Consider the following 14826-nt stretch of genomic DNA (forward strand, 5'->3'; position numbering starts at 1 on the left):
ATAGAGTGCAAAAAATATCTTTCTAGTTTTTCTTTTTTATAAGAACTTCTTGAGGGCCCAAAAATAATATACAATAAAAAAAAAATCCTTTTGGTGATGGATAATTGGTATTACTAGTCTCTTATGTAATTGGTAATAAACTATTTAAAAAAGAATGGTTTTGCATCTTGGATCCCCATAAGTAATACATCCACTACCATAATTTTTGAAAATGATCATTGTATATCTTGTATGTATATTTAAATAGTGATTTCTAAATTACTTATTCTGAAAATTTTCTGGAACAAGTTGTTTAGGATCAGAGGAACATATGAGATGCATTGAGATCTTCCAAAAAAACTGTTGCGAGTAAAATTTAGTAGGATTATGCTTTAATACGGATGTCTATTATTGGTGGTTAGAGTTAAACTTAGTTTTTGGTGTTTCAAAACTTTAATTCGCATGATTTTTATTTGGTTTCACCTTCAGAGTTAGTTGAACATTTATATAGAAATCTCATTTTAGTTTTCATCTCATGATTTAGTTTCGGCCCAATAAGGTGTTAAGCCCAATTTTTGTGGCCCACATAATTGGGGGCCTTTTTCAAAGTCTACAATCCCTAAACTCCCAATGAATTGGGTTGGGACCCTTCATCACTTTTTTTCAAAAATTCTACGAATGAGAAATTTTTATTCTCTTCCACTCAACTTCAAACGAAATCTCTACTTTTCCAACTGTCATCATCTTCGGTGAAGCTTCACAGCAACATAGAGTGATACAAGGCGACAATGATAACGAGTAACGACGACGATCGAGAGATAGAAGAGGAGAATCGTCGAGAAGGTTAACCTTTCTTTCAACTACTTTATGCAATATTTGTTTCTATTATCGATTCGACAACAACGATTCTTTGTTTCACATTGAATTTTTTCATTTCTTAGAAGCAATTCAGCTACTTCTACGTAACTCTTTGTCTCAATGCTTGATTTGGTTGATGGGATATATGGATTGGGTTCACTTATGTTTTGGGTCTGATTTTTATTTTTGCGTTTGCGGGGTTATGGTTTTAGGGGAACAAGTATTGTGGTGCACTAGTTTGGGAATTTCTTCCTACACCTTCAAGATTTCTTCTGCATTTTCAAAACTTTTTTAAAACTCAAAACTACTCTTTAAGTATTTGAGAAAAGATACACGGATCGCATCCCCAAATTCAATTCCAAATATTGACTTCCGGTAAAAATGTTTCTGAAAGTCGACGTCCGGTGAAGAATTTGAACTTCTGAATGTAATATATATATATATATATATATATATATATATATATATATATATATATATATATATATATATATATATATATATATATATATATATATATATATACCGAAAGTCGACTTCTGAAATATTAGTGAAATATTAAGGATGACAATATGGGCCTGGCCCATCAAGTCGGTCCACAGGACCGTGAAAAAAAATACGGGACGGGTCAAGGTAGTGAATACGCAGGCCCACAGTGGCCCAGCCTGCATAAACCCGCGCAGGCTGGCCCCGACCCACAAGCCCACATAAAAAAACTTCCATTTCTGTATAAAAGTTACTTTTTTATAGACTCTTGCATTCCAAATTCTCGTATAACTGGAAAAAACAAGTATTATGTATTTTTTAATGTGTTGAAATTTAAAGAATACATTGTGTATGTAATAGTATGAATATGAATATGATGAAAATGTAAAATTATCAATTTATCCCCAAAGTCTTTACTTAATTTTGTGAACTTCTTAAGTTTCCCAATTTTTAAATATTGAAAATTTTATTATAAGAATTAAAAAAAATTAAAAAGAAAAAAGAAGGGCCATCCCGCGAGCCCACTAGCCATCTAGCAGGCCAAGTATTGTTCTCTATCGCTAATTGTGCTTAGTTGAGCTACGTGCTTATTTACCGTTCGTATATGTTGTTCACATAGAAGTCTAATCACCTTGGTGTGGGTCAGGAGAAGTTGTAACCATTAACACTCAAACAATCTTTTAGGGTTTTCATATGTACCACTTATCCTTCGTAACCTTGTTGTTCAAAAGCGTCTTAGTCTATACACTCTAGGAACAACACCTTCTGGTATTTCCTTCTACTCAATTTTTTATTAGATTATGATAAATTATTTTTTAATATTATTTAAAAAAGGTACATTGATGAAGAATAAAGAATAAATTCATTGTTTAAAAGTGATAAAAGAAAAACTATTCGTGAAAATGAAAACAAGATAGATTCTACTTCTTCACAGCATTATACTGATGATTCAATTATTCGATTAGGAAAACTAATTTTTGAAACATTATACTAATGATCCAATCTAATGATTAAATAATTATGTTATTTTGGTTAATTTTTTTTATTAAGATATATCATACTAATAATATTGTGTTTCAATGTTATATCTTAAAATTGAAATGTTAATAATTAAATGATTTTATCGTTGTTAAATGAGGTAATTAATAAATAATATAGTATTTGTTTTATTAAATCAATCAATATTAATATAAAAGTGTATTACTATTTATATGTATTTTTTAAATAATTATTTATTATTTATTATTAAAATTTTAATTATTCAACATTTAAAATTAAATTCTTAAATATTATTTAAATATTTAAAGTTGATTAATATATTTTTCTAAATTTTAATTGTTAAAATATTTTTTTAGAGTAAAATCATATCTCACAAAAGAAATTCAATTACGTTACCTCATGAACCGATGACTCCTTAGGAGGATGGAAGGGTTTTTTTCCAAGAGCATTATTAGGAGCATGACTATAAAAGAAAATCTTCTCCTTACTTCTTTTAGTTTGCTTAGCATTTTTCCTTGGCTTTAGTTTCTCTTGGCTCATGTCATTTCCTTCTTTTGTGCATGTTGCTTTTGGGACCCCTAGTTTGATATTGAAACCTTTTGGAGGGATGAGAGTGTTAGGACAAATTTAATTTAGCTCCAGACCTACTTTGTGGTCCTTAAGAAGGTCTTATTGATGATGTCATCACTTTTTTGATAGATTATGCAACACCTTTCAATTTTCACTTTATTTGATAACTGAAGTCCTCAAATGACGATAATTGCACATAAACTTTAAATTTATGTTATACCTAACAAAAGAACTCTTTAAACATATTAGTTTGTTGCATGGACTATCTTCATATTCCACCCACCTAAATGATTCTCACAAAGCACAAGTCTACATCAAGATTTCTTAGGATACAATTTAAAGCTATTTTTATTTCAACAACCATTTTGACACAAACTTAATTTGACTAAACTGTGTTGTACCTTATACGATCCCTACTTTTACTACATTTTAAGTAAAGTTATTTGACCTAACTTTGATAAGTACATTGAAATGTTACTTGAAGAAAAGGATGGTATTTAATGTTGCATGGAATTTTTTAATGTACCTTTAGGTTCACACTAGACAAATGAAGAAGATAAAGCTAGTTGAGTTCAAAAGTTCTTAAGAACTATACAAGAATATGCAACAACTAGTTCTTTCAAACGCTATACAATGCTATTTTGTGAAGAAGAAAAGTGATGTGATCAAGTGAGAAGTGCCAAAACATTGTCAAATTATTTTTATAACCCTAAAAGTTTTGTAAAAAGAACATTGTTGTGTTTGTTTAGAAAACTAGAAAAGAGTACTTACATTTGCATTCGTCATAAGATGTTAACATTCTATACTAAGCACAACTTTGTATCTTTATACTTTCACATTTATACAAACTTTGTTTAATTAAGAGTGTCTAAGCTCCAAAGAATAATCTAGCTTAACCAAGAGCGGCTATTATCCAAACAAAACACAACTTTTAGCCAAAGGTAGTTGTGTTTCAAAGAATACTCTATTGGTTAGTCAAAAGTTCTTGAGGTTCTAATAATTCTTAATTTTTAGTTAAAAGTGTCTATCTTCCAAATGATACTGGAGTTTTTTAGTCAAAGATAATTGTTTTTCAAAGTATACATGATTTGTAACTTGTAAAAGTACGTAGAGTGAAAGTCAAACAGTTATTAATTGATAGATAATTTGATATAATTTGTGTATTATACAAATTAGTATAAAAATTAAAAAATAAATCTTTTGTAATTATCTATTACATATTATTGCATCACATTATTAAAAGAAGAATAGATTTACAAACTATTTCTAGAACATTTGATTTTATAAATTGTGTCAACCTAAAACCATCATTTAATATCAAATGATACCTCGCAAAAATCTTAAAAAAAATTAAAATTGAATTTAACCTTCCTTTCTTACATATTTTGATATGTTATTTACACTTTTTTTCTTCTCTTACAAAGATTTCTACACATGTTCATTGGTTACACACCATTTGGACACTTGTTTGGAATTTGCTTCCTATAAAGATACTATTTAAAAAAGATTTAGTATATAACTTTGGTTTTTACATTTGACACTACCAACCCATGCAATCCAAAAGGAATCATAAGAGACTCATCAATTAATAATAATAATAATAATAATAATAATAATAATAATAATAATAATAATAATATCTGTATTTTTCGGTTTGCTTGAATGTTTATTTTTATCAATATGATAATTTGAGACCAATGAATTTTTAAGTGTTAAAATAAAAGGTAAAAGGTAAATATGTACTTAGAATTGACAAAAAAAAAAAAAAACTCAATCTATGTTTTAGTTTAGACTTTGTATGGATGATTTTTAAGTTTATTTAAAAAGGTTATCATTCCTAATTTCTTATTAAGAGTATTTAAAATTATTTGTGATGTCGTTAAAAAAAATAAATGCTGAAAATGAATGGGATAAGTTCTGGAGCCCTTCATCTCTTGTTACGAATAGAGAAAATAAACATTAATTAGATAACAAAAAAATAGTATAAAATTATAAAAGAAATATATAGTGAAATTCTCCTGTTTGATTTGGTCTACATAATTTTTTAAAAGTTATTCTTTAGTTTGACTATTTGTTTTATGTATGAATTAGTTAACAACTAATTTTCCTGTGATCACTCTTTACATGGTGGGGAAAAAGATACCTTGAACCACCGAATAGGCTCCAACTTGGAAGACCGAATTTACTCCAGCTTAGTAAGTAAGAAGTGCGAAGACCTTAGACCTCCTGACATATAGGTTAGTCCGAATACACTCCAGCCTAGGAGCCTTTTCATGGTGCGCGTAATAGTTAAAAGCAAATGAGCAATGTTGAAACAAGCAAAGATACCCAGTGACAGAAAATGCTACGATGTCGTGATTACTAGGGAGAAAGTCGAAGTGACTTCGACACAGGAGCAGAGAATGTCTCTGCTGATAAATAGTAATGAAGATTATATAAATCTATGCTGGAAGATGGAACGGTAAGAAGAGAATTAAACTAATTAAACACAGTTAAGAAAACCTAAAATCAACCAAACACCGCAAACCCTAGGCTCATAGGGTTAGGTCCATTAAAGTACTATAAAATGCACTATTCACGAGGTAAAGATACTATGCTATATTTTATTATTCTTGTCATTTATTGCTATGACATTGACTTGAGCGTCGAAATGACTTTACAGGCTCCACCACTGATAGGATCCTTCATCGGGAGAGGATATTTCGGCTTATAGACTTAGACCTTGAAGTGAAGGAAGTGGACATGTACATCCAGAGATTCGTTGGGTCCGATAAAACTTGTGTTTGTGAGTATATCTTTACTTTGCAGGAACACACTATTTAATTTTTTTATTTTGTAATATTATATATATTGTTAATTTCTTTACAATTGCACTATTAAAACTTCATTTTCCAATATTTCATATATTGAACAGCAGATAAAGAAGAACAATTAAAATATATTTTAAGATTTTTTTTATTTTATAAATTTTTAATTATACTATTTAATAATCAACCAAAATGTTTTCTAAGATTTTAAATATGCAAATACATGGGTGCGACATAGGTAGTACTAATAATGTCACAAATAAATGGTAATTTTTTTGAAAGTGTGAATTAGTTGAAAGAGTTTTAAACTATATTTTGTTTAAAAAGTAGTATGAATATCAACAAAGTTCATGTTATTCACGATTTCTTTTCAAAGTTATGAATTAGTTAAAAGAAGAGTTTTATACACAAGTATGATTAAACATCTAAACTTGGGCCGAGAAAAAAAACTTCAGCCCAAATAACTTAACCCTTGAACAAGAAAGGCTCTTTCTAATTCTCGCACTTTCCGATTCTTCTTCTGCACTCCTATAAAACGAAAATTTCCACATTGCTCTTGAAAATTAATTTCCAAATTCTGCAAGGCCATAAAACAAAGTTTTAAGTTGGTAGAATTTGTGTTTTTCTAAATTCCGTATTGTACGGTTCAAAAGCTTTTCTGACTTTTAAATTATTTAATTTGACAGTTTTTTTTATTAACTTTTAGATTGTTTAATTTAAAAGTTTTTTTTTTTACATACAAATATTTGAAAGTTAATTTTTGCTTGAAAAATAAGTTTTAATTGAGTTTTTTTTTTCATGAATATGCTTCTAGATTACGTATTCCGTAAGTTTCTTTCCAGATTGTACGATGAGAAAGATTTTTCTAAATTACACAATTCAAAATATTTTCTTTTTCTCGAGTCCATCCAGGGGGAAGAGGGGAAGTTTATTCTTTTAACCAATCCCATGAGGGGTGCACATGGAATGTACGGGACTGCAGAAATAAATGGCTCCCGTTCTAACGAACTAGTTCAACCTAGCCCAGTAACGAAACGACATCGTCTCTTAATAAATAAACGACCAGTGTTTCAGTACGCGCCATGTCACGAACAGCATCATCCTCTTCCACGCGACATGTCGATAGTGCAACTCTCTCCAACGGCACACTCCCAATTTTCTTCCCACCCCAATCCTCCGACAACCTCGGACCGCGGCATTTTATTCCACGAAAAGGTGCGCTACCTTAAAGCCCTCAAAGTGAACCCGGAGAAGGCTTTCCACTTGAACCCCACACTCCGCTCCTCCCCTCTGGCCGCCCTGGAATCCGTGGCGCGCTGTCTCTACTCTCTCGGAGTTCCACGCGCCGCCTTGGGGCGCATCCTCGACATGCACCCCGTGCTCCTCACGTGCGACCCCTATTCCCAACTCTATCCCCTCCTCGACTTCCTCCTCCATGAGGTCCCAATCCCCTTCCCCGACGTGCACCTCTGCATCCTCCGCTGCCCCAGATTGCTCGTTTCCAGCATCGATGATCAATTGCGTCCCACGCTGTTCTTTCTCAGGGAATTAGGGTTCTGTGGGCCACACTCCCTCACGTGCCAGACCACCCTGCTTCTCGTGTCCAGCTTGGAGGACACCCTTTTGCGCAAGATTGAGTTTTTGAAGAGTTTGGGATTCACCCACATCGAGGTTTCCAACATGGTCGTCAGGTCCCCTGGGTTATTGACTTTAAGCGTGAAGAAGAATTTAATGCCCAAGCTGGAATTTTTCTTGAAGGAGATGAATGGGGATGTTGCTGAGCTCAAGAGGTTTCCTCAGTACTTTTCTTTTAGCTTGGAACGGAGGATTAGGCCCAGATTTGGGATGCTTAGGCAGCTTGGCGTGTCGATGCCGTTGGAAGATATGTTGAAGGTTAGTGATGGCGAGTTTAATGCTAGGTTGCTTGAATTAAGGTTTAAGACTCTCGAGTTTGGAGTAGGACAATAGTTGTATTAGTTTGCTGTTGTTGGGAAGTTTAAACCATTTTAGTCCAAACATCAAGGATTTTAGGATCACCCACATTTGTCTGCGATTTTCCTCAATTTGAGTGTGATGAAACTGAAATCATGATGGTGAACGCAATTTAAAACCTGAATGTTGGTTTTGCTAAAGACTAAGTATAGTGGTTGATACTGATAAACATTTGTGCAAATCTGTTAAACTAATGTAGAGAAAGGGGTGCTTGTGATTCAGAGAAAAGGAGATTTTGGTAATGGAAAATAAGTATAAGAATTTAGGTTCTTGAATTGAGATTTGGAGTTTAGTAAGTGGTTGTTGTTGACAAGATTAAAAACAATGGTCCGGTCCGCTGTCATGATTGCAGCTACAACATCAAGTTTTTTTGGATTACCATGACTGCATAGCACTATTGCAGTCCCGTTTGTCTATGATTTACTAATTTACTAATATAAAGGATCACAACTGCTAGCTAAAACATTAATCGGTTGTAACTGCAGTTGCATTTGTCTGCAATTTCTAACCATGTTTAGGAGAGTGAAGTTGGTTTTGCTGAACTATAGTGACTGATATCCTAAGTGAAATGTATAGTGGTCTGTGTCGTTTAAATAGCCGCCAAAGCTATACTCTGAATATCAAGGATCCGATATTGCGTCCACAGTAATTGTTGTGGTTGCACCTCCCATCCTGCATCTTTCATCTTTGGCTAGCCTCCAACCAATTGAACTTTTAGTTAACATTATGCCAATATTCATGTATATTTTCATACAATTTAACTTTTTATACATATATTATGATATGTTGGTATAATAGTATATTTCAACTGTATTATATGTCTTACTCTATATGATATAACATATTATTGGCTTTCCGCAATATATGATATAGCAGGTTATTGGTTTTCTGACGTGCAATCCTCAATTAATGTCACTGATTGCGGTTGATAAGTATATGTGTGTTTCTTTCTCTGTTTCTCTGTTCCGACTGGGTTTGTACAGTGTTCTATTGGGTGTGCTGTTGATTTTCGTGATTGAAATTGTAGAAGATGTTGTATGATACTGAACTGGGCTATAATCTATGAAGCCCGGATATGAACTCAGATACAGACACGGAGATACGGCTAAATCGAAAAAACACGGAGATACAGCTAAATCGAAAAAACATAACACATTGAACACGACATACATACATACATATATATATATATATATATATATATATATATTAGTTTTAAACTTTTAACTAATTCATTTCATTGTCAACTAATACAAAAATGAATCCAGTCTATCTATTTAATATCCAGAAAAGAGAAAAATAGTGATCATATCAGATTTTTTCTTATTTTTATAATCATAATAGATACAAGTTTTTGATTTTTTAGAAAATCATTAAATTTGTAGTCATTAACATTGTGATGAAGTTATGTCAAAATCATGTCAAAGACAAAAAAAAAATATTTCAAATTGAACATTTTACAGACACGTGTGTTGAACAAATATGTATGTGTGTCGGTGTCCGATACGTATCAGACACGGGGCACGCCATATTAATATGGCATGTCTGGGCTTCATAGGCTAGAATGATAGGGTGGTGATGAAAATACAACAGGGGCGTGGGTGAAGATGGTGGAAAATGAAGTTGTGAAGCGAAAAAGTGAGTGATAGAAATTGTTGAGGAATGGAGAGAGTGGAATGAGGGGAGAAAACAACAGTCGAAAGAAGAAATGAAGAAGTGTGAAAATGGAGAAGATGCGAGCAGAGGAGAATATGTGTTTAATGATTTTTTGGAGCAGAAAGACTTAACAATTCCCTGAACTAGAAGTGTGCGTGATTTCACTGAGTACTTTTCATTTTTTTTTTTTTTGGCTTTTGGATCTATGTATCAGTACTGTGAGATTGGATTACATAATGAAGATGAGAATATTTTGGTCTTGGACAAGAAAGACTTTGATGGGGTGCACTTTAGTCAGTAAAGTATGAAATTGGGATTGTGGAATTGATTTTGATGATGGAACATGCTTTATGAACTATAGAATTTCCAGAATGCAATCAGTCAACTTTCTAAAGAATTGGCTTCAAAAGGAGGAGTCAAAGACATCAACAATTTGGCTTAGTCTTGTTAATTTCGAAATTTCTTTCAAACCCATAAACAATTTAGGCTCTATTTTTCCACGAGATTATGCATATTTCATGTGGAATCTTCCTACCATTTTTGTGTGCTTGCGTGATAATTTGAGATATTTGAATGTTACTATGCCCTGTTTAATATGTTTTCAAATTTACCAAGCTTGAATTTCTTTGATGCATATGTGAAATTATATTGATACTAGCTCATGTTCTATCTCATTATTAAGCACTAGATTGTGTCAATGAATGTGTTAAATGAACAACGTGTGATCGATACCAATGCGCAAGAACAGTCTTTGCAATTTTTTGAATATAATTTCAATAGTTGATCTACAACGAGTAGCACTGACGAGCATACAAGGTTGAATCAAGTTTCGTGTTTGAAGTTGTGTAATGAACTGATATTACTCAAAGAAGTGAAGAACCAAAAAAGGGGTTGCATAGTCCTTTTATCCCAAAAAAAAAAAGAATCGAATAGTGTATTTGTATACAAACAAAAATCAAGTATATATCCCACAAAATCACAGTATTTTAACAATAAAGATTATAACAGAAGTAACTATTTATTACTTACCTTCACTCTTCAAATAATAGATTCTGCTTTGAGGTAAGAGCATTCTCTCTGAACAAGAGAAAGTAAAAATAAATTTAATTCATGTTCCCCTCTTAAATCACTGAAATGGATATTACCCTGTAATATATCACTGTTATGTTATGAAAGATAAAATATGCTATATTGGGCCTAATTGTAAGAATGAGTTGGGCCGTTTCATTCTCCGTGAAAAGAATAAGGCTGGTACTTCCTGCATGCACCCCTATCAAACTCCTTCCTGCACTCCATCATTTCAGATTTTATTTTCCGGAAGACACTCACCCACTCCTTTTCTGGAAAATTTTTTCCGGAAACGTTGTTGGAGTGTAAGAAAAAATTGATAGGTTGCAGGAAGTAACGCCGAAGAATAATTGTTTTTTTTATTCCATGAAGCCCAGGATTGTATCATGGCCTGATATTGGAAAGAAGTAACCACATTCCCCTCAGCCTTTTTACAAACCAGAATGAAAATGTGATGTAATGTTACATGTGTTGAAACTTAATTTAAAGTAAAGACAAAAGAAAATGCATCCAAATAATAGATATATAATTCAGAAGATTGTCACATAAACTGAGAATAGTTTGACATGGTTTAGAGAAGTTTTTTTTTTTGTTATTATTTTGAGTTATATATTCCAACCTGTATCCATGTGGTCTTGCTTCTCACTATAATCTTCAGGTGTCGGTCATGATTCTTTCTTTAACCATCATCAAAGCAACGGCTTTCATTAATGTGAGGAAGAGAATGTTTTTGTCTTCATTTTTTTGCCTGCCCAGAAGGTTTATTATTATTGCATACTATGAAGTACCTACTACACAAGCTTCTTAATTTCATCTTCCATTAAGTTAGGTGTACTGGGTTGGTCCATTTGTATAACTACTAAAGAGGACTAAGTGGGGAATTGATTGCAATAATATAATTGATGCTTTGTGACAACACAATTAATATAAACAACATAATAGTAGTTTAAGATGTTGTCGTTGATGGAAGCATCTGGGTCACAAGTGGACTAGGTTACTGACAGGTTGGTGCCAAGTTTTAACAACTATTAATGGGTTTGTATCCAGTTAGATGAAATTGCAGGAGTACTATCTCCAAGCAAAGTAGCAATAATTCTCATGCCAGTCCGTAGAGTAAGTTAAATTCAGACCCTGTTTCTTTTTCACCCATGAGATGAAATTTCCGCGCACAAAATCATCTTTCTCCATTTCAAATTAACTTTATGCACCATACAGATAAGGTAAATTATTAATTTTGTTTTCAGTTTCAGTCTCTCTGCATGCAGGGATCCGATCAGATCAGACACCAGTTTTTGTTTTATGACAATTTATCACAGTTTTCAGTTCTCGAAAGGTTATCTCAGTTTTGTACTTTTGTTTAGTTTGATGCATTTCAAAACATTATCTCACAATAATCACTGTTATATTATACTAATTGGTATGCAGTGATTAGGCTGAGAAATGTATGTGGAACGAACATTATGATAATGATGGGAATTATTATTTACTGTCGGTTCCCTGTTTGGCAGGGAAGACAGAAAAATTGAAGTAGGGTAAAGTATTTTTATGATTGTTCTGATATCTGATGCTATTCTTGAAGCATTTGATGGAAGTTGGCACTAGTAACTGCGAGAAGCCATGGTGCCCCTCATCTCATTACCAATTATAACAAGGACATGTCACATCACTGGCGCGGAATACTGTGCCAAAATGCAGTGTAATTGCTTCAATGATGCAGCTGGATCAACAACTAGCTTTGGACGTACTAGGATTTTTTTTCTTTCATTTTCTGTTCCCACAATTGTATTATATGTTCAGGACCCTTTTTAAGTTGATTGCTAGAACAACTCTCAAGTACCTGAATATTTTCATGAATTACAACATCTATGAATAGTGATTCTTGTTGTGCATGTGTTGTGTTATAGGGTATTGGGGTCCTCTTGGTACTACAAAGAGAATGAGAAAGAAAGATATCAGAAAAGGTGATCGCAGCGCTTACTTAAGCACCATTTTTTCTCTTGTAGCAAAGCAAAAAGCTTTTACACAAATCATAGGGTTCTCAAAGGGTTACAGATACTAGTCAGTGTCAGATCCTCATGCCTTACGAGAATAATAAAATAACATGTTTGTGGCACGTTGGCCATGAACAACCGTTGGGTCTGCTATGTTTCATCACCACTGCACATCATGGGTCTACGCACGTGGCCTGCTACAGTCACGTATTCAGACAATTTTCTAGTTCCACATCATTCAAACAAAATGCTTTCTTTTAAGCGTCTAAACAATAGGGTTTCTTAAATCTCAATATTTTTTACCAAAATTAACTTCTTACTCTAAGCTTTGTTAGTGAAGTTGGTCCTCATAATCAATCAAACTACATATAATAAAATCTCTTCTATGATGCAGTTACTTAATCACAGGTTGTTGTTAGACGTCACATCTATTATATATAGGTCTCCCTGAAGCATTTTGTTGGGAATGAAAGTATTTCACTGTGTTGCTAAGCGAGTTATTGGTGCTGAGTTGTTGACATCGGGGAAATCGTTGGGAAGTGTGGAGAAAACCACTGCGAACTTGCACATATTGAATGTGCAATGAAGTCATCTACTTGTTGAGCTCTTTATTTATGGTGTTTCTTCTTCGGTCATTTTCTTTTCCTTTATGAATCACCATGTGTTACTGTGTCTTCGGGCTTATCAGCTACTACACACACTGCATGTCTAAACACCCTATCTTCATCATTATTATCATAGCCTTTTACTCATTAGTTCCTCCTTTCTTTCGATATATTGCAACCCCGTTATCGAAATGATCCTATAGTTGTTTCCAGTGTATTTATATATACACCTATTTCAAATTTGGTTCCAATGATGTTAGCATATGATACATTCATAATCTCTCTCAATGATTACTTCTTTTGGCCTGTTACTGACACGCCATAATCTTCTTGTACCTACCTAGGTATGGAACATATAGCAGAAAATCAAATTTAGGTTGTTAATGTTTAGTGGGATTATAGTGTATGAATATTGTTCTTGTTGGATGGAGCGTTAATCACTTGGCCAAAAGTTATAACTATTAGTTAAAGTATAACTCTTTTTACTTAAGAGCATATTAGTTTAAGCGCTGTGATTCGATTATGATTCGGTTCATACAATTGTTGTCACCCGCAATAATCTTTCTTTAGCAATTACTTGTTAGAAATCAAAGTTATGACATTGACTCTAATACCAATTGTTGGATTGTGCGGTGCGCTCTATCTAACATGTCTTCGTATTAGTGTTTTGTTTCGGGTGTCATGCATATCCATGAAATATATATAGAACAAAAATGACACCACGAATAATGCATAATTAGATGCATTACTCCACATGTTTATGCATAATAATAATATCGTGTAGTTCTTTAAATTGCTTTGAAGTGGTTTATATGTTATCTAACGTGGAATTCCCTTGTATACGTGATTTTGACATTATTGAAATCAGGCGAGGAAGAAAATAAATAAGAAAGATGAAGCTATTAAACTGGTGGGGTTCTTTCAATTTTTTTGTGGGACCTTAACTTTGTGGTGTATTTATATTTCGGTTTGCTTGTATAAATTAATTGTCCATTAAAATAAATTTGTTAAAGTTCATTAATTCCAATTGAATTTTTATTAAAAGAAAATAGTTTATTGAGTAGTCAAAATTTTTAATTTTTATATTTATCAATTAAGATCCTATCAACATTTATCATTTTGTTAATTAATTATCATTGTTGTTATCTTGTTTGATCATCTTTATTTGTTTCTTTATATCAAAAAAGTATAATATAAAATTATTTTTATTGTTTTAATTGAAAATTGATTGGTAACGAGAAATTGTGGGATGGGACAATCCCTTTATCATTATATATGTGATGATATTGAAACTATCAAAGAATTTATATATATATATATATATATATATATATATATATATATATATATATATATATATATATATATATATTTATATTGACTACTAAACCTTTCAAATTTTTTATATAAATGTAAATTTAAGTAAATTAGATGATAGAATAAAAACAACATTTGTGTCTTTAAATTAACAGAAAAATTAAAAGATAATTGAAAATATAAAATTTCATGAAAAAAGAAAATCATATTTTGAATGAGTGAAGAGTTAATGCTTACTAACTGCATTTACGTTTTCAATATTTTATTTTTATAAAAAGAGGTTGATATATCCCCATCATTGAAATGCATCGATGTTATTATATACCTTTAAAATTGGTTTCTGAATCTGTCAGCATCTACAGGAAAAACCATACATCGAAATTTAAGTTTTGATTATGATATTTTTCTTCTCCACTTCCAGACATTTGTTCTTCTTGCAGGTTTCATAAGAAGTTGAATTGAAGGTACTTTTAAAATAACTATAGCACAGTTTTAAAA

The 14826-nt window shown here is 32.2% G+C and overlaps 1 protein-coding gene across 1 annotated transcript; it reads left to right on the top strand.

Annotated features, from left to right (window-relative positions):
• The first annotated feature begins 6778 nt into the window (after positions 1–6778).
• On the top strand, positions 6779–8554 carry LOC114171257 (transcription termination factor MTEF1, chloroplastic-like). Its single transcript, XM_028056399.2, has one exon. It carries the CDS (start codon positions 6816–6818, stop codon positions 7665–7667), a length of 852 nt encoding a protein of 283 aa, XP_027912200.1. The 5' UTR covers positions 6779–6815; the 3' UTR covers positions 7668–8554.
• Positions 8555–14826: the final 6272 nt, after the last annotated feature.

This window comes from Vigna unguiculata, chromosome 2, assembly GCF_037176805.1.
Source record: "Vigna unguiculata cultivar grain cowpea cultivar isolate G323 ecotype 2 chromosome 2, ASM3717680v1, whole genome shotgun sequence".
Taxonomy (NCBI): Eukaryota; Viridiplantae; Streptophyta; class Magnoliopsida; order Fabales; family Fabaceae; genus Vigna; species Vigna unguiculata.